Source organism: Vanessa atalanta, chromosome 1 (assembly GCF_905147765.1).
Source record: "Vanessa atalanta chromosome 1, ilVanAtal1.2, whole genome shotgun sequence".
NCBI classification, from domain to species: Eukaryota; Metazoa; Arthropoda; class Insecta; order Lepidoptera; family Nymphalidae; genus Vanessa; species Vanessa atalanta.
In genome coordinates this window covers 12172145-12192226 of record NC_061871.1, presented here as the reverse complement: position 1 = coordinate 12192226, position 20082 = coordinate 12172145, and the positions used below count along the sequence as shown (strand labels likewise).

The following is a 20082-nucleotide window of genomic DNA, read 5'->3' as shown; positions in this document are numbered from 1 at the left end:
TTCTCGGTAGAATCTGCTTTCCGAACCGGTAGCTTTAAATTTAACTCAAAAATGGAACATGACGTTCCAAAAGTTTTATGAGCCTACTTGAATAAAGAGTATTTTGATTATTAATATTTCGTTCTTAAATATATACAAATATGAATTAAAAATAGTAATTGTATAAATCATGAACGCGTGGAAAGGAATGCTGTATTTCCCCGTTGAATCGCAATCTGGGCAACAAACGAACCGGTCTTCTTGTCACCAGTGGCGGCGATAAGGCGAGGTGTAATGCTCTGAATGAATATGTCCAACACACCGTTTGTTTACAGCGAAGCCTTGTATTCTGTATTAGGTTTGGAATGAGTTATCCAGAGCAATTACAATCACAATCGATCTTAAATCCTGTTTGATTGTTAGCGAAGCAATTATATTTCGATATATTTCGTTCAATTCAATGTCAAGAAACAGTAGTAAGCACCTATAATTGAAGGGTCCATTCGACCGTCTTCTTTTTTGCAATGAAATAAAATGCCGCTTAGAGTGAAGGGTTGCAGAGTATTTCATGTTAATAATAATTTACAGGCTATTGTCAGTTTTGTATAGTATTCCATATACTAGGTACTTTTATTTATGAAGTCATTCTGTTTTTATGTTTACCTGCTAACGGATTTTGTTGAGAAGAAGTACCAAGTAAGCTTACATTATACATTTTTCAGTCATTTCTTCTTCTTCGGAAAGAAGTTATTTTACGTAGTTTATAGTATCCCTTTACCTAGCGGTTGGCTCAAACGTTAATTAAATTCATTGTCTCTGTTATTTAATAAATTATATATAGCGAAATCAACTGGATTCCAACGAGGTATCCCAATCGATGGCTCGAATATTTTTTAAGTTCTACCGCCGCAATTTGTTATCAAAAAATTAATTCATTTTAGAAGAAAATATCATATACATATGTATATACCATTGCTGCATTTAATCAGCACGAGTGTAATTTAGATTTTATCATCCAGTAAAATCCATTGTGTGTCACCCCTATTATTTTTTTTCGTTATCTATATAAACTACGAATTGGTGATTTAATAAAATTACTGAAACATGCAGAGGGTCGAAGGATCAGAAAAAATTAAGGTGTATGTTTGTAATAGTGAAATAATTGCTTTTTCTAAATGCATGTAATAATCAATTTTTCAATTTTTGTCTCTCTGTCTGTTTGTTCCGGCTAATCTCTGGAACGGCTGGACCGATTTTGACGGGACTTTCACTGGTAGATAGCTGATGTAATAAGGAGTAGCTTAGGCTACAACAATAACTTTTTTGACACGCACGAAGTCGCGGGTATAGCTATTATATTCTATAACCAAAGGGTAATACTGGTATTGTTGTATAATGGAGGCAATGAGTGCTCATATCTGTTATAATCGTATTTGCACTGCTACGCTGAAGATCGAATGTTTCAACTAATTATATGGTTTTAATTGAATATTATGGTTTCTTGGCTGTATATAATATTTCTTCGAATTCATCATACATAATTGCTATTCTAAATACAATTTAACATATATGTTAAACTTACAAAGGATAATATTTAAATCTATTATAAACATTTAAGCGGAAACTGTGTTGAGATAATATTATAAATAAATAAATTATAAATATTACTCAATAATTTAAAATTCAAGATATAATACAGGTATGTTATTATTTTGAATTCAAAGTATCATAGTAACTAAAATAGCATCTACGATTAGGCTCACACACAAATATAGTATGATGACTTGAATGTGTTAAAATTTTTTTGACAATTTTAGTTCGAATCGAAAACTCAACATTGATTTTTCATGGCACCGTTGATGTTCTTACTGCAACGGGCTATGACGTGTTTGTATCAAAATATTTTGCGTTATTTTCTTATATAAAATTTTGTCTGCAGGAGGTGTAGAAGTACCGGAATTCGGGGAGCCAATCACCAATCTGACAGTCCCGATCGGCCGCGATGCGACTTTCAAGTGTATAGTCGTAAATTTAGGAAATTACAGAGTGAGTACCTTCTTGTTACCTTACTTCAGTGGTCTAGTGACTTGCTAAAAGGGCTGTAGAAGGGCTTGAAATTTTCCGTATGTAACCGGAACCAATTATAACTAGGCTCTCTTATTGCAAAAGTTAGGCACACCTTGGGGCACGATCGCCTCCGGGCTATTTCTATTCATATTCAATATATGTATTTAATTAGATTGACAAAAAAAAAGACCAGCTGAGTTTCTTTCGCCTGTTCTTCTCAGGTCAGGGTGTTTCCTTTTCCGAACCGGTGGTAGTGTTTAATTTGACTATCAATAATTAAGTATAATGCTTCTTATTGAATAAAGGAATTTGACTTTGAGTTTGAGTCAGGAAATAGGTGGTCGTTTAGGTACTAAAGACATTAGGCACAGTGTCATGAGATATATTTATTTTAAATCGTGTCTAATTTCGATACCATCGGACTCCGAGAATATAGAGTGCATCTGTTGAGTTGGCTCTTTAAGATTGCCTGCCATTTGGTCAGAAGTATATTATTATTAACGATATACTGTTAAAATGAATACTTTACTTTTTTTTTACATTAGCAACCTGTAAATTTCCCACTGCTCGGCTAAGGCCTCCTCTCCCTTTGAGGAGAAGGTTTGGAGCATATTCCACCACGCTGCTCCATTGCGGGTGGGTGGAATACACATGTGGCAGAATTTCGTTGAAATTATACACATGCAGGTTTCCTAACGATGTTTTCCTTCACCGCCGAGCACGAGATGAATTATAAACACAAATTAAGCACATGAAAATTCAGTGGTGTCTGGGTTTGAACCCGAAATCATCAAAATTAAATTAATACTTATATTGCATATATATAAGAGTGAATTAATCACTTTAATTTTCGATTCTTAGATTTGAACAGTAATTTAAGTAGTTTATCGAACTATTGACAGGTTATTTGTATTGACACTAAGTTATGAATGCCTTATCTCCGCAAACATAAATTGCACACTAATCATTTATGTTGACTAATGTGGTGAAATGCTTCGGTTATTGACACCTTGTACATAAAGCCTATAAATTATGGGCTCGCAAGGATGACTGAAATTCAAATACCGTACTAGTAAATTCTATTAAATTACAACTTGGTCGTAAAATTATATAGTACGCGTTGAGATTAATTTTTAATCGATTCTTGATTTAAAAGTAAATAGTAATTATCATAAAATAATAATAGTCATTCTTTGTGTTAATTTGTAAAATCAATCAAGCTAAATAAAAATAACTAAAAATGCTTAAGGAAACTGATTAGCTCAAATGTATCTTTAATTTAATAATAATATTATGAAGAGGTAAACTTTGTTTGTTTATATGTGTACGGTAATATTCAAAACTGATAATCAAATTCTAATAAAATTTTACCGGCAGCTAAATATTTTTTGCGCGCTATATAGTACTGCGTACAAACGTACCGTATAAAATACAATTACACCCGTGCGAAGCTAGGCGGGCTAGTAGCATATAATATTTTAAAGCCCTTTGAGCCTCAGACGACCGAGACAGACAATCGAGAAATAATTAGTGTTAATTTGCCTTGTAATGCACGTAAATTCGGTTACTATAGCGTTTCATCTCTCTTAGATCGTGACATACCGCTCCATCGGAGTAAAAAAGTAAGGGGATAGAAAGTGCCGTGATCGCGCAGAGAATTGCACGACACAATACTTTGCGCAATTGCAAAATATTCCATAGTTAAACTACGTCTTCTACGTCGCGAAAGGTCGTATCGGTTAAAAATAAGGAGTCGAAAATTGACGTTTCGAGATTACATTAAAATAATACGAAGCTCGATATTTTAAATATAAACCTCACAGCTATTCTTGATTCGTGATATGCAAAATTAAATAAAACATGAGCTATAGTTTCCAAAACACGCTCAATAAAAATAAAATATTTTTTCATTCACTATGATTTCTTTTTTTTTTTTAACTCATCGTAGCTCAGAGTTACGTATACACAATAGCCGTATCTTACAATAAATTCAATTAACAAAACCAGCTGTTCTTTTTAAAGAATATAAAGTGAAAAGCTTTTCGCTGTATATTTTATTAATGCTGCTATTTAAAATAACAGTAGTGTAATTAATATAATCTGTCTGTACGAAGTGTTATTTAACTGTTTTGTCCGAAATGAATATTTATAAAGACAAAAGACAATTAGTTTTAATACGAACCAGACAGCTCTTATCGACTTAATAATTATTTATATTAATATGTGAATAACGGATATTTAACGTTATTTTTTTATATATTTAGTGTTATTTAAGGAGCTTGGCCGAATGAAGTCCTTAATAAGATGTTCCCACTACTAATACTAGTAATTATAAATATTTATTGAATAATAATCTATAATAATAATAGTGTTTATCTCTTCTATACTAATATTATAAATGCGAAAATAACTCCGTCTCTCTATCTGTTCTTTCACGGTCAAATCACTGAACTGATTATGATGATAAGGAGGAGCCGAGATAGCCCAGTGGTTAGAACGCGTGCATTTTAACTAATGATTTCGAGTTCAAACCCAGACAAGCACTACTGAATTTTCATGTGCTTAATTTGTGTTTATTCATCTCGTTTTCAGCGGTGAAGGAAAATATCGTGAGAAAACTTGCATGTGTCTAATTCTACCACATGTGTATTCCACCAACTCGCATTGGAGCAGCGTGGTGGATTATGCTCCAAACCTTCTCCTCAAACGGAGAGGCGGCCTTAGCCCAGCAGTGGGAAATTTACAGGCTGTTAATGTAATGTAATAAATATGATGAAATTTGGTATCAAGGAATCTTGGACTCCAAATAATGACTTATACTATTTGTTCCTAACACATGAAACGCAAACGTAACCGCGGACGACCACTGATTGTTTATATTTCTCATTTAAGGTATAAACGATATAAATAACAAAGAGTATTTTCAAATTTATCGTAACGAGGTAAAAATAACCCAAAAATTAAAAATTATATTCTTACTTCCAGTAAGAATATAATGACGTGACGAAAAGAAAATTAATTTGTAATTTTAATAAATCAAACTGTATTCAGGTGGGCTGGGTGAAGGCGGACACAAAGGCTATACAGGCGATCCATGAACACGTGATCACGCACAACCACCGCGTATCAGTTTCGCACGCGGATCATTCAACTTGGTACTTGCACATAAAGAACGTACAAGAGGAGGACCGAGGACAATACATGTGCCAAATAAACACAGACCCCATGAAAAGTCAAGTGAGTTAATTCTATTCAGCATTTATAATTCCAAGTTTAAAAATGTTATTTACTGTTACTTTACATCTTACTTTATATCTGTATGAATGTTTCTCTTAGTTACTACTTAGAATATATATATATATGCAATTTTGTTTTCTTTAATAAGGGGTAGGAAATTTAAAATATACTCGTTGTCAATATTAAAATGGATTTATAACGGTATCTTGTGAAATGTGGTTGAATAACGCTATTTAGATATTTAACTTTATAACGCTAAAAGTTAAACCATTATAAAATACTTTTTAAGACGATTATTGTTCGCTTATAATGACTTGAAATTAAACTTTTATTTCATTTAAAATGACATGATATAATGTTATCTCGAAATAGGTAAAATATTTGTTCTTAAATAAATATTCTAACATCAATATTATATGGTAAGATCAAAGCCGGGTCCTTACGGTTATGAATATAACCATTATTAAGAAATTTATTTCAAAACGTTCAATATTTTTTCAAAATTGAAATGATGAATGAAAATTAAAGGAGTTTCAAAGCTTCTTCATTTCTTGGCATAAATTTGAATATATTTCTAATGCCTCTTGAGGGTATTCTGAGAATTCCTTGTAATGTACGATTAAGTTTAGGTTATTGTGAAAACGCCCCAAGGGATGGAGACAGCGATTGTCTTGTAGCCATCCGACTCTGCTTGTGATTATGTAAACCTTTACGAAGTTTTCGAGATATTAATAGTCATGCCACCTCTCTGCCGCCAATTTCTACTTCCGTATGTGTGCGTGGCGCGTATACACACACACGGACTATACACTTTATTGCTTTATTTACTTTAGTAACGAAGCTCTACTTTCTTTAATTATCAATTTATTCAATACCCATCAATATCGATGTTTCACATCCGCGCGTCCCTCGAGGGTCTCATTATTTTTCATATGCATTTCGCTCTTTACATAAATATCACAATCTTTTTCGAAAGCGTATCATAATAAATTTAAAAAATTCACCATCATTGAAGCAATAATAAAATTACCATTCACGAGAATCGTAAAGCAAATTGCCCGTTCTGTCTATTTAATATTCGACGCCCGCTTCAATATATCGTGCTCAGTACTGAAAAGGTTTCAATTAATTTAAAATGTGATTATTGAGCCGAAATACTGCACGATATAAATCATTTTCTGAAAGCTGCTTGTGAATCGATTCGCCCAGGGAACTATTTATTGCAGACTCGAGCTAACGGGTTACTTGTACGGCTGCAGTTCATATCTTTTAGTTCCAATCCTACATCAAGAAACTCTCAACCGCAGTGAGAAAATTTGCATTGTTATTATACCGTGATTTGGAAAGTACGTAAGACTATTTATCTTGCACCCTCTATCTCCACTGGTACCAGATTTACTTGTTTACATACTTGTGTCATCGTTTATGTATCGTCATAATTTACATACTACACATACTACTATAGATGTTATAGATAGTCTCTCGTATAAAGATCCTAGGCTGACAACATTCAGGATAACATCATCATTCATGAATAAGTGTAAACCAGCTGATTGCGAAAAGATATCAACTTTGAGATAATAGAATAATTTTAATAACGTATTAAAGTATTTTATGTACTTCAAATTTTATTTATAGCCCCATTTGTAAATATTATATACTTTTTAATATATATATACCTAATTGGTAGGTATCAGTTTTCTTGCAACCAATCATTAATATTATATACTATATAACTAGTTGTATATGTAATTATGTATTCAGTTACCAATAACAAAACAATTTTATTAGAAATGGAAAGGATACAAACTGACCGATTATACATTTAGTAAATGAATTAACAAAATATAATACAATTATTATAATTATATTAACATCTTACGTACTATAACATGACAGTTGGAAGTTTCTGTTTCGAAATTTAAAAAATGAAACAAATTGCAGCAATGAGCTTGAAAACACCTTTTTATTTTTAACTCTCAAGCCAGTTCTTTTCAGTGTAATCAAAATTCCGAACAAGTAGTAGCTTCACGGCAAACGTGACACAGTCTTTGTAATTAGACGACTCTGTTTTTTTACAAGAAAGGTATGAGCAAATTGATCGGCTGATGGTCGGTGGTCTCCTTCGCCGGTCAACATTGGCCATGTTACATGTATAGACCAGTCCTTATACCAACAATGCTGTAACGGCTTTGGGATATAAAAACGTTATACCCCTTCTCGTAAAACTACATTTGCATCTCCCTACAAATCGTATCACAGCAATACAAAGTCTCCGTCTTTGACAGTAAAAGAACATATTATTTGTTTTTCAATATTTAGAATCGGTATATTGGACAGGCGAAAATAACTACCATAAACAATAGCTATCGGCCCTGTAAATATTAGCCCTATCTCACGTCTCCAATGCGCCAAATTTTGTAGCTAAGATGTTATGTGCCCTGTGCCTGTGCCATTACCTGACTGACCCTTTAAACCGAAACAACACAAAACTAGTGATGAGTGGATATTATCTACCCAGACGAGCTTGGTAAAACCTCTACCAACAAGTAAAGTTGATAGCTACCTAGATGGGCTTGTAAAAAGTCCTACCGTAAACAAAAGTTATATCTTAATGGAATATATTAAAGATATTTGAATAATACTTAGTAAATTATTTCGTCCTTATCAACAAAAGTCTTAGTAGGTAATATACATTTATTAGCAACTCAACCGCTATGACAGAGTTTCTGTGTTTACATCTGTAGGATGATTGGATCAGTATAATTACAGGAAAAATGAAGACATTATCTCGAAAATAGTTTCTAAATGTTTCAACAGACAATTGTGACCAATGATAGATGGCCACTATCTAAATAATTCTGAATAGACAGAAACAGGAAAAAACTACAGGCACAAGGGACATAACATCTTAGTTCCCAAGGTAGGTGTCACATTGGCGATGTAAGGAATGGGTATTCTTACAGCGCCATTGTCTATGGGTGGTGTTGACCATCAGTTGGCCTATTTGCTCATCCGCCTACCTAGTAAAAAAAAAAAACCGGAGATTCAGGGATTAAGATTATAAGGTGCATGCATTAGCACTGCCCGATCTAGCTCTGTCAATATTTGCTGAGTGTCTAAAGACGCCTATCATCTATTGATCGATTCCAGCCGTTTTCCCTCTATTTCTTGGTGGAGTCTCATCAGTTATTGGTACGAAAGAGGTTTTAATCGATGTATACAAATAAACGATGATTTTTCAATCGCGCCACACACAGCATTACCCTTATTACTAGTCCTAGATATAATAATCCGGATTTCACTATAGTCTGTGGAGCTGGACTGCCCATTGATCACGATCTTTTTAGCACGTTCTTATCTTAAATATTCCACTTTTTATCACAAGTGATTAATCTTTTTCAAAAACGGTTTGGTTTTATTACGTATCAATAGAGGATCGCAAATGAATACACGGTTCATTAGGTTTCTATCAGTGAGCCCTTGTGGCATTCAAATATTCAGCGATTTAGTATAACAAGACTTTTTCAAATATGTCAAAACAATATAATGGAAAAAAAAATAGTATCGACTTTATCCGTACTAAGAATAGCAAGTTTAAAATAATTTAGTGCCACTCTTACTGGTACTGGGCTAAGTCCCTAAACGCCACAAATTTATTCGCGGCTTGTGTTGCATTTTTAACTTTTTTTTGTTATAGATATTTATTATATTTATAATATTTTATTATAACATAACTCGTATATACTCGTATAATTTATTGAAACAGTCCTAATACATTAAAAATTCAATTATGTGTAAATTGGTAACAACATTGTTATGTAATCATATTTTATTTCACCAGATGGGTTACCTTGAAGTGGTTATTCCACCCGACTTTATACCCGAAGAGACTTCAGGGGATACGATGGTACCTGAAGGTGGGACAGCCCGAGTATCGTGTAAAGCGAGGGGTATTCCACCGCCAAGGGTTATGTGGAAACGTGAGGATGGACAGGAAATAGTTGTAAGAGATAATACCGGAGCAAAGAATAAAGGTAAGGAATTTATGGTATTTCAGTCGTAGTAAATTTTAGTCAAATATATCGCAATTATATTCAACGCTCAGGATTTCTTCGTTGATTTAGTGGCTACCATAAAAGACCGCAGATCTGAAAGCCAATAAAAAGTTAGGAAGTTTGAAGTGTTAATACTCCCGTATCTTAGGATGCAAGTAATACGTTAGTCTTGCGACTAAAATACGTGGATATCACGGATTCCGTCCTGTTAGTGCCCGCACACACACTTCAGCACTATTATAGTATGCTGCTCAGTTGGGTAGTGTTCGATGAAAATTACCTGTGTGAGCGAAGTCAGTCAAAGGTCAGAATCATAGACATCAACACAACTGCCCTTAAACAATAAATTATTATCATACTGATTGTCGCCCGCGAATACGCTCGCGTGCGACAATCTAACAAATTTTATCAAATTTGCTTTGTCCATGAAAGAGCAACAGACTGAAAATTAGACTGAGTTAAATTCGCTTTTATATTATTAGTATAGATTAAAACTATATGTAATACAGATTCGTTGGATTATGTGAATCGGGTAATTACAGTCATACAAATGATATTAGCATATAATAATAATAAATATAATAAATAAATATTGGACAACATCACATACATTACTCTGATCCAAATTTAAGTAGCTAAAGCACTTAGTGTTATGGAAAATCAGAAGTAACCACAAACACCCTGACTCAGACCCAGAAAAATAATGAACTGTTTCTACATCGACTCCGCCGGGAATCGAACCCGAAATCATACTCGTGAAAACCGGTGTTCACACTACTCGACCACGAAGGTCGTCATAACATGATAGCATAACTTAATAATTCTAATACAACAGAAAATTATTTCAAAGAGCGCTGTCGTTTTTAAGGTTCCGTACCCAAAGAGTAAAACGAGACCCTATTACTAAGACTCCTCTGTCCGTCCGTCTGTCTGTACGTCTGTCACCAGGCTGTATCTCACGAGCCATCATAGTTTTCGCAGATTTTTGTTGCCACTTATGTTGTGACTTTTCATGTAGATAGGAAGTTAGTGTTTTTTTTTAGTCCGTTCGTCAGCTCTTTTCAATGTATAATCATCAAATATAGAAAAAGACTTGAATCTTATATATTTTGTTTAAGCAAATAAATAATTAATAACACAATTATTGCTACTAATATGGAAACAGCTTTTAGCGTTTAGGATATCCTTAAATACAATATAGAGTTAAGCTCTGTTTCTCTAAGAAGCTATAATATTGATAAGTATTTTAAAGTGTAAATTATATTTTCATAATTTCATCAATGAAATGCTATGTGATTGCTTCGTTTGGCCAGTGGCCAGCTTATAGACACCGAAGTCCTAGGTTCAAATCGTGGATTTTAAGTTTTAGTTAAAAGTTATTAGATTATTCGGTAATAAATCAGATTTTTTTTGAACTGAGTGAGATTAACACATAGGACGCGCATTAAAAACGTTTACTTGAAAATCGACCCGATCAACGATAAAATATTAATCATTTCGAATATAATATATATATAACTATGAGTAAAAGCGGTTATTTTAAAGAATACTAATAGCAATTTTAATCGATATCCCGTTTTGTATTTTATTATATTGTATGTTTTGTCACAGTAAGGAGGCAGCTTTATGTACGCCGCGTTATCTGATTATCCGATTATAATTTGCTTGATGTTTGTAAAACATTTCTCGGAAAATATGGAGAAATTTTGTACGGTAAGAAATATATAAAAGATAAAATCAAAATAGTTCATTCGCGATTATTACGATTGGAGCGTATGCCGGCTTCCTATTTGCAACTGTAATCAAAATAATTATATATTCTTATTGCATAACACTCTCCAAGGTTTCCCATAATAGTGTTGTATCGTGTGTACACTTAAATGTTTCACTAACGCTACTACTTGAAGTAAAAAAATAGCAAGACATAAATATTTTTGTTCCTAATCACACAAATAAATCCATTAAATAATTCATTTTATTATTGACATAGCTGGCTTAGTGCTTAATCCACCACGCTGCTCTAATGCTACAGTTCTACATAATATTATAATATATATATTAATAGTTAATGGTAACAAATAAATACCCTTAGCCATTACAATACTAATTAGCACATAAAATTAACCATATAAATTATGAAAAATAAAAAAAGTGGATAAAATTTTTAATAAAATATTTATCAAAAACTTCTTTCGCTATTTTAATAAATCATCTAGGTCTGGTAATTGGAAAAATACAGTGCAACTTGGTGACCTCAAATTACAGCGAACTCGGCGGGCTGCAGGAAAAATATTTCATTTGTCTTAGTTTATCTGAATAGCGCAAGGACGGCTTTGTTTTTCTGAATATGTATAATAATACGAACGTCTGTGTGACCGCATTCGTGGCGCCACAATGAGCTGCGCGGCGACTATTCCCGGGATGAGTTTCGCGTCCAGTATTGTTTAAAGTTTGTCGTAATTAGTAGAGTTCCGCACTGAATAGACTCCTAGGTCGCATTGTACGAATGTTAAAACGCTTTTGCGGATCACTAAAATTCTTATTTGAATCGAGTTATTCATAAAGGCGAATGTACACAGCGGTATGTAGTATGCGGTATCCATTCATAAATGATTTTTGTGTCAAGTTTAAATGTATGCTAAAATTAATGCTATAACAGTCCTTATTTATGCGCAAAAATCATGATTGCTTTTCACGTTTTGACCAAGAAGTTTTAAATTAAGGTTATTTTTTAAATGAATAGTACATAAATTTTATGAATTAAATCTTGTCAAAGAGTACGTTATGTCTAGTTATTACTAAATACATTATTGTTCCATAATATAATATGATTTAAATAATACATTCGTCGTGTTTAGGGTTGTTTTTTCTAAGCAAAAATAGTTTATAAAGCTATATTGTGCTTTAAAAATAAATGAGTGTAATTACAGTCACAAGGGACATCCGTCTTAGATGTTGATCCTGATTGTTTTATACCTTTCAAAGTGTTTATAAGCGACGGTGTACAGTAACTATCTGATAGTATCTTTCGTCTTCGTTAATGTGAAGCGTATTTTTGGGGTGTTATTATATAATGTATATTATGTGTAACTGTTTAGTTGATCTAGTAGCGAGATATCAGGCCCAGATCCCGAGGTCATGAGTTCAAGAGTGATATAAAAATACTGAGTTTTTCTGTCGAAAAATACTCAGTCACTGTCCGGAGTTAGAGTTGGAACATTATCATATGATGTACAAAGTCTGTCAAATGCTTCTGTCTGTATACTAATAAGTATAATATAACGTACTTATGAATTTGAACAGTGATAATAAAATCTAATAAATAAAAGCAACAATTTATAAAAATAAGTAACTTATTATTCGACAATAATTATTTAGGAATCAACATAAATTAATATGATATAATCAATTATTTATTCAGCAGACGAATAGCCTGACCACTGACACACATCAATTAATTCTTCATTTACGCGAAATCATTATTATTTGCGAACGTACAAAACGATCTATTTTTATATCAGCTACCTAATATTCTATAATAAAATTGTGAAGACATTTTTAACTTTGCAAACTTAACACAAGATAATATAGATGATAAAAAAGTGCGGCAGAGTTACTTGTTGAGTTTCGGTCAGAATAAACTTTCTATTTAAAATATTGGATAAGATTGACTACTGAGATTCTTGCCGGTTCTTCTCGGTGAAAACTAAATTCCGAGCCAGTATAGCTTTACATTTAATCATATTCTGTTAAATGATAATTTAAAAGTGCTTGTAAAATCCTATTTGGATAAAGAATATTTCGATTTGATTTGGTATTAATTAATCTCCCAGTTATATTATCGTTTGATTTTTATGACAATTATAATAAAACTGTTAAGAGATGTATCAATTAAATGTTACAGACGAACTTAGTAATATAGTTTATACTTCAATTTAAAACAATTACAAAGATTACCTTTACGAAATAGCGGTAGATTTGAAATATTGACGATTCAAAAACGATTAATTGTAATGATACTTGAGTTAATTAGTTTTAAATGTTATATGTTGTCCTAAAGTCATGGAGACAAAAAAAGTATTAGAATAAATACTATAAATTATAAATTCTAATTATTATTTTTTTTTTATTTCGAAATACAACGTGCATTTAGATTATTCTACGACCTCCATGGTCGAGGAGTGTGTACACCGGTTTTCATGGGTACTCCACTCCCGGGTACGATTCTCGGCCGAGTCGACGTAGAAAAAGTTCATTAGTTTTCTATGTTGTCTTGGGTCTGGGTGTTTGTGGTATCGTCGTTACGTCTGATTTTTCATAACTCAAGTGCTTTATCTACTTACATTGGGATCAGAGTAATGTATGTGATGTTGTCCAATATTTATTATTTATTTATATTACCTATACTAATATTATAAATGCGAAAGTAACTAACGCTTTCACAGCTAAATCACTTAAGCAAATTTGTCTAATGAAGCAAGTTTAAACCCCAAGGAAGAGCACAGGCTACATTTTAATAAATAACTAACACATGGACAAAGTTAGTGTGAAATAAATTAAATATTACCAGTGAAGTTTCAGTTTCATTTAAAGAAAAATAAAATGAGCTAAAATTCTTCCCATGAAAGTATACGAAATATCCAATATTTCAAGCTCAAACTACGTCATTCTCTTGTACAAATGATTCTAATGTTTGCAGTGCTCGGGTACCAAGGTGAAGTATTAAAGTTGACGAAGATATCGCGTTCCGAAATGGGGACTTACTTGTGTATTGCGGGTAATGGAGTTCCGCCCACAGTGAGCAAGAGGATTCATATAAGCGTACATTGTAAGTTGATATTTTATTATTATAAGTAAAAATATAATAGCGCGTTTTCGTTGAAAACGAGTTGTTTTTATAAAAAAGATATTCTGAGGTAACGTTTCATTGATAAATTTCATGTTGAGGAATTATTAAATTAAATAAGAATCACTTTTGCAATATTTTCATAATTATATCGTGAAGAAAACGAAATTATTTATGGTTCACGGCTCATGATGCGAGGTATCAGAGAGTGCTTAAAGATCGAAAATTTCTTTCCCTTTATTTCGGCAACTATTAATATGATTCTCTTGCTAGTTAACAACATCAAGGTAGTTTGCATACCGTTGTAAAGATAATTCAATGAAGTACAATTACGTATTTTTCACAAATTACTTAATGTAGTAAATACCATGTGGAGGTGAAACCTAAAAACACTGTAACGTAAACGATCACTAATAGTGTCAATTCTTTTGAATAATTTAAGTGACAACTTCTTATGGGAGGGAAAACCGCTTCGTTACGTAACGCGTTACGGCGCCAGTCCGTCTGGCTTCCCTTACGCATACCGCAGAGGAAGGCAGGTTCCTCCTCTCTCACACTAAACCACAGCGCTAGCCGTATTTTGGACGGTTTAAGTTATAATTTCTGTCAGGCGTCCCGAGACGCTCACTTTTTTGTATAGTAATTGTAGTTCCCCAAGTGCGACATGATCATATTTTTGTCACTATAATAAAAAATAAAAAAATATATATCTATTTTTTTAATTTAAGTATTTTAGACAGAATTGACAATAAGTAGAGTGATTTTTTAATCGATTCACTGATAGAACGTTTCAAAATATGCAGATAATATTTTCTTTCACCTGAATATTTATTTTTTCATTTATATCCAATAAAATATGTGACAACAGACCAACCGTATTCTAGACCAAAACTGTAGTAGAAATCGTATCATACTAAAGCCCTTGTTTTCCCGTGAAGGGGATCTGTAATACAGGCATTATTATGCTCAGCTCAGACAACAACTTTTCACACATCTAGACTTCCTACAATATCACTTTTTAATTATGCAAGGTTTGTTTTTTTGAAGAGAAATGTATTAATAACTTAATTATTGTTATATTGAGTAGAAATACAGCTTTGTTATAAAATATATATAAACGTAATATATGGTAACTTATATTTATTATTAATATCAGCTATATCATACACAATATCGTACGTTGTCATGATATTTCAATGACAAATAACGGTAGTTGGTACCATCCGAATGTACGGGTTATATCAACTACTACCAATTATTCAAATGATAAATATATAATAAAAAGTTAGATATATCACAATTTATCTATACACTGCCAAAATATGGAATGTACTTCCGGCGTTAAAGTTTCCTGTGTATTATACTTCGAGACAAAAGTGTACAGGCGTTCTTGGCAAGTGCATCTGAGACTCCATTCGTACTTATCATTAGAAGTAAGTGTGAAAGAGTAATTATAATAAAATTTTAACCTACTATCGAAACAAAAGCCACAAGGCGGCTATGTGTCACGGCCCCTTTGGGAACGGATCCTAATTAAATATCGAATCGTAGCACGCGATGTGCAAGGGTTATACATAAGTGTCCAGAGGGTAATTAAGTCAATTATGGAGGTAAATTGTATTATGAAGACCCAGGAAATGAGTAGCTATTGTAAGGCAAATCAATTTAATTGCTGTTTAATCAGTAGCTCTAAAAGTATCATAAGTAAAATTCTACACTTTTTCATAAATTGTTCCTTAGCTTAATGCTAATCGGATAATTGTTATAAATATTAAACTAACTTAATAACCATGTTGGCAATAGAGATACTTGAATTAAATCAAATATATTGCAAAGTATGTGAGCCGAGGTGGCCCAGTGGTTAGAACGCGTGCATCTTAACCGATGATTTCGGGTTCAAACCCAGGAAGGCACCACTGAATTTTCATGTGCTTAATTTTTGTTTATAATTCATCTTGTGCTCGGCGGTGAAGGAAAACATCGTGAGGAAGCCTGCATGTGTCTAATTTCAACGAAATTCTGCCACATGTGTATTCCGCCAACCCGCATTGGAGCAGCGTGGTGGAATATGCTCCAAACCTTCTCCTCAAAGGTAGAGGAGGCCTTTAGCCCTGCAGTGGAAAAATTTACAGGCTGCTAATGCTAAAATGCTAATGCTAATGTAAAGTATGTTGAACAAACATTGTTTTATTGTGTTTAGATTTTTAAGCCTATATAAGTTGAATCTGAACTAGCTTAATGAAATTTATATTACATTATAAAAGTTAAAAAATATCTGAATATAAAGATTCTAAGATTTTTTTTTTTATTAAAGAAATTCAGCTCGTTTTTTTACCTCGTTTTTTCAACATTATCGAAATCCCGAAATAGAACTGGCTCTTGATCTTTATATTTAGATCTATTATGCTCTTATCTCTGATATAGAGTCATAAACCAAAAAAATATTACAATTTTTTAAGATTTGTTTTCTATATAGAAGGTATATTTAGAAAACCTTAAGGTACTACGAGATGTTATCAGTTTCGATACTTCAAATATTGAAATATTTCAATTTTATTGGCGTGCTTACTCCAAATGTCATAGTAGGCATTTAAAAAAGACACAATGAGTCAAATTAGGCAAATTAGGTATTGATTCCCGAACAATAATAAATCTTGAAAATATTTTCCTTTTTTTTTATGGCATCGGTTGGCGGGCGAGTATATGGGCCACCTGATGGTAAGTGGTCACCACCGCCCATAGACAAAGGCGCTGTAAGAAATATTAACCATTCCATCACCTATGCGCCACCAACCTCGGGAACTAAAATGTTATGTCCCTTGTGCCTGTGATTACACTGGCTCACTCACCCTTCTAGCCGGAACACAACAATACAGAGTACTGTTATTTGGCGGTAGAATATCTGATGAGTGGGTGGTACCTACCCAGCCGGGCTTGCACAAAGCCCTACCTCAAAGTTACGCAAAGTACGTACTTTGCGTAACTTGGAGTACAGCGATGATAGATAAGTACGTTTTTGGTTCATCCAAATAATAATGAATTAATTATTTAGATCTGTATTCAAAATAATCAAGATGGAACGTTGGCAAGATTTTGTTGATTATAAATGAACAAATCCTATGTCTAGTTGCCTCCTCTGTTACTCTTATAATAGCATATAAAAATACCTAGATATCCTAGTAAAAAAAAGTAAAGCAGATAAAATATTAATGATTTAAACACAAACTAATTTACTCTAATCTAACTTACACTTAACAAATATTTAAAATCGACAACATTGGTATTATCTGAATATGTATGAATATAGAATTAGTCAGGTAACTAACATTGAATATTTCCAGTGATACCCTGATATAGGGTACACGGGTCAAATTGATTTATGACATGGAATTACTTCAACTAAAATTTATCGAATAATTAATTTTACTATTTGAATTTCTGAGATGATGTTTTGCTTTTGTCTAAATGATACTAGAAATGAGATAGAACTGCATTCATATTCCGTTTCGCCGTTGTTGCACTAGACGGTACTAATTAGGGGGAAGGCGCAACTCAGGGTGACGCGCGCCGTCTCCGCAAAATAATAGCTCAATCATTTTACGTCTTTGAATCCATTTACGGTTGTAAATTTAATTTTGCCCTTTTATTTGATTTTCTATTATTATTATTCTCACGCCACCGCTATGAATATAATTTTGCATTAAGGAAATTTATTTATCCGCAGTTCATCCAGTGATTCAAGTACCGAATCAGCTAGTCGGTGCGCCACTAGGCACAGATGTTACCCTCGAATGCTACGTTGAATCTTCGCCAAAATCAATCAACTACTGGGTTAAGGATCCAGGTAATATTTCTTTTGTGATTGAAGACGTGTAAGAAAATAATTAACATGAAGAATTACGAATGTTAGCGTAATTTTGTTTTACCGGGATGTTAGTCCATTAATTCATTTATTGTGATAATACAAAAAAAAGACGCGTCGACTACGTGTCAAATCATGATTCGTTTTTTTTTTTGTACTATTATACAATATAAATACAAGTAAGTTTTTTTATTGTATTAGTTTATATATGTAAAGAAAATTAAGCTAAAACCCATGTTACTAGAGTCGGACAACCTGGACGTTAAAATATTATATGTAATTTTGTAAATCAAAATTCCTTAGACTCTTCCCATACAAGAAAAGCCGTCAGATTCATAATCTATCGTCTTGTTCTAAATAAATTAGTCGCAAGTAATTAATTTAACGTTACACAATATATTTATCAAATTGTTTTAACGCTAATAGAATTATGATTAACTTGGTAAAGCGTCACGATTATAAAAGAAACAAATTATAAAGCGGATATAAAACTCTAGGTGTCTGCCCGAAGTTTTTACATTTTTCATAAAACTTGGCGGAGGAAAGATGAAATTCTAATATTGGATTTGAAAGCAAATGTTTTAAGTAATAAATTGTATCGCAGGTGAGCTGATAATACCATCCGAGCATCACGAGATGACTGTCAGGCAGAAGTCGATGTTCGAAGCCGAAATGTCTATGACAATCAAGAACATACGGAGAGAAGACCTTGGCAGCTACATATGTGTTGCAAAGAACTCCTTAGGAGACGTGGAGAGCAAAATCAGGTTATATGGTATGAAAACAATATAATTGTGTTTTTTTTTTATTCATAACATTTGTTTTTATTTATTGCACACCAATATAGAAACTTTTTGATTAGCTTAGGGTACGCTGGCCGAGAATACTCAAGGGTATTAAATATGCCTTTACGATTTTTATGAAAAAATATAATTAAATTTTTTGATGTCGTTTTTCTTTTTATAGAAATACCAGGCAACGACAGGCATATATATCAGTACCCAGAGGAAAGAACGGTGTCAGACGACGAGTATGGAACGGAAATTTATGATGAAGATTTTGATGAAAAGGATACAGAAAAAAGCAATCGAGTTTCAGACAGAGCGAACAAATGGTATTCCAACGATGGCAAAATAATCGTCTCTACTAATAATGCATCAATATTTAATGCTACAATTATTATTGTTACAATTATAAGTCTATTAGATACTCTATCTTAAAACTATTCCGCTAAAATATTAATCCCAAACCGTGCTGTCTAAAATATATAGGTTCATTATTTTATAATATATTATATTCTAATTTCGTATATAAAAGAAGCGAATACGAAATATAACTGCATTATATTTATCATAAATCTCTATCAATATTTGTTTAGATATTATATTTTACAAAGGGACGTGTTCTGGATGACTATTTAAGGTAAACGAACCGTACGACCAACTAATCACGCAATCATAATCACATTATGTTTTCAATCGACATCACTAATTGCTTTTCAGATAACATATAATCAATATTGTTTCGGAAAAATTTGTCTACGTATTCGATGTGTTTGCGTTGAAACATTAAAGAAAAGTTTGTTTATAAGAGTTGAAAATCGTGTGAGAGTTAATTTTTGTTTAAAGTGGATTTTAAATGATCGAACTTTTTTTAAAAATGGAATAATTACACTTTCAATTGAATGTCAAAGAACAATACCTTTTTTCTTCGATATAAGTTTTATAGGAAATTAATAAAATTAAGTTTAGTAGACGATCGTCTCATTAAAGGAGTGCTATCATATAAAAAAGTCGTTGCAATTTTTCCACGCTTAGAATATTTATACTTCTAGTTTGTCAAAGCCGAGAACGCATCGAAGAAAAATGTTGCCAAAAGCTGTTTACTAAGTACACGCACACTAATAAAGAAATATGATGTTTTTCGAATGCATATTAAGATAGCTGTCTCGCATACTATATCTTAGTATGCAATCATACATACAAATAATCTAAGAGCCCAAAAACGTTCCCTGTATATATATATTTTAGGGT

At 32.6% G+C, this 20082-nt stretch overlaps 1 protein-coding gene across 1 annotated transcript in view; it reads left to right on the top strand.

Annotated features, from left to right (window-relative positions):
- The window catches only part of LOC125077835 (lachesin-like), a 58442-nt gene extending 39173 nt beyond the window's left edge, over window positions 1-19269 (top strand). Inside the window, exons 2-8 of the mRNA XM_047689924.1 lie at window positions 1919-2025; window positions 5098-5283; window positions 9128-9320; window positions 14041-14169; window positions 17912-18031; window positions 18654-18824; window positions 19016-19269. Coding sequence (XP_047545880.1) covers window positions 1919-2025; window positions 5098-5283; window positions 9128-9320; window positions 14041-14169; window positions 17912-18031; window positions 18654-18824; window positions 19016-19269 — 1160 coding nt within the window. The remainder of the gene's footprint in view (window positions 1-1918; window positions 2026-5097; window positions 5284-9127; window positions 9321-14040; window positions 14170-17911; window positions 18032-18653; window positions 18825-19015) is intronic.
- Window positions 19270-20082: the final 813 nt, after the last annotated feature.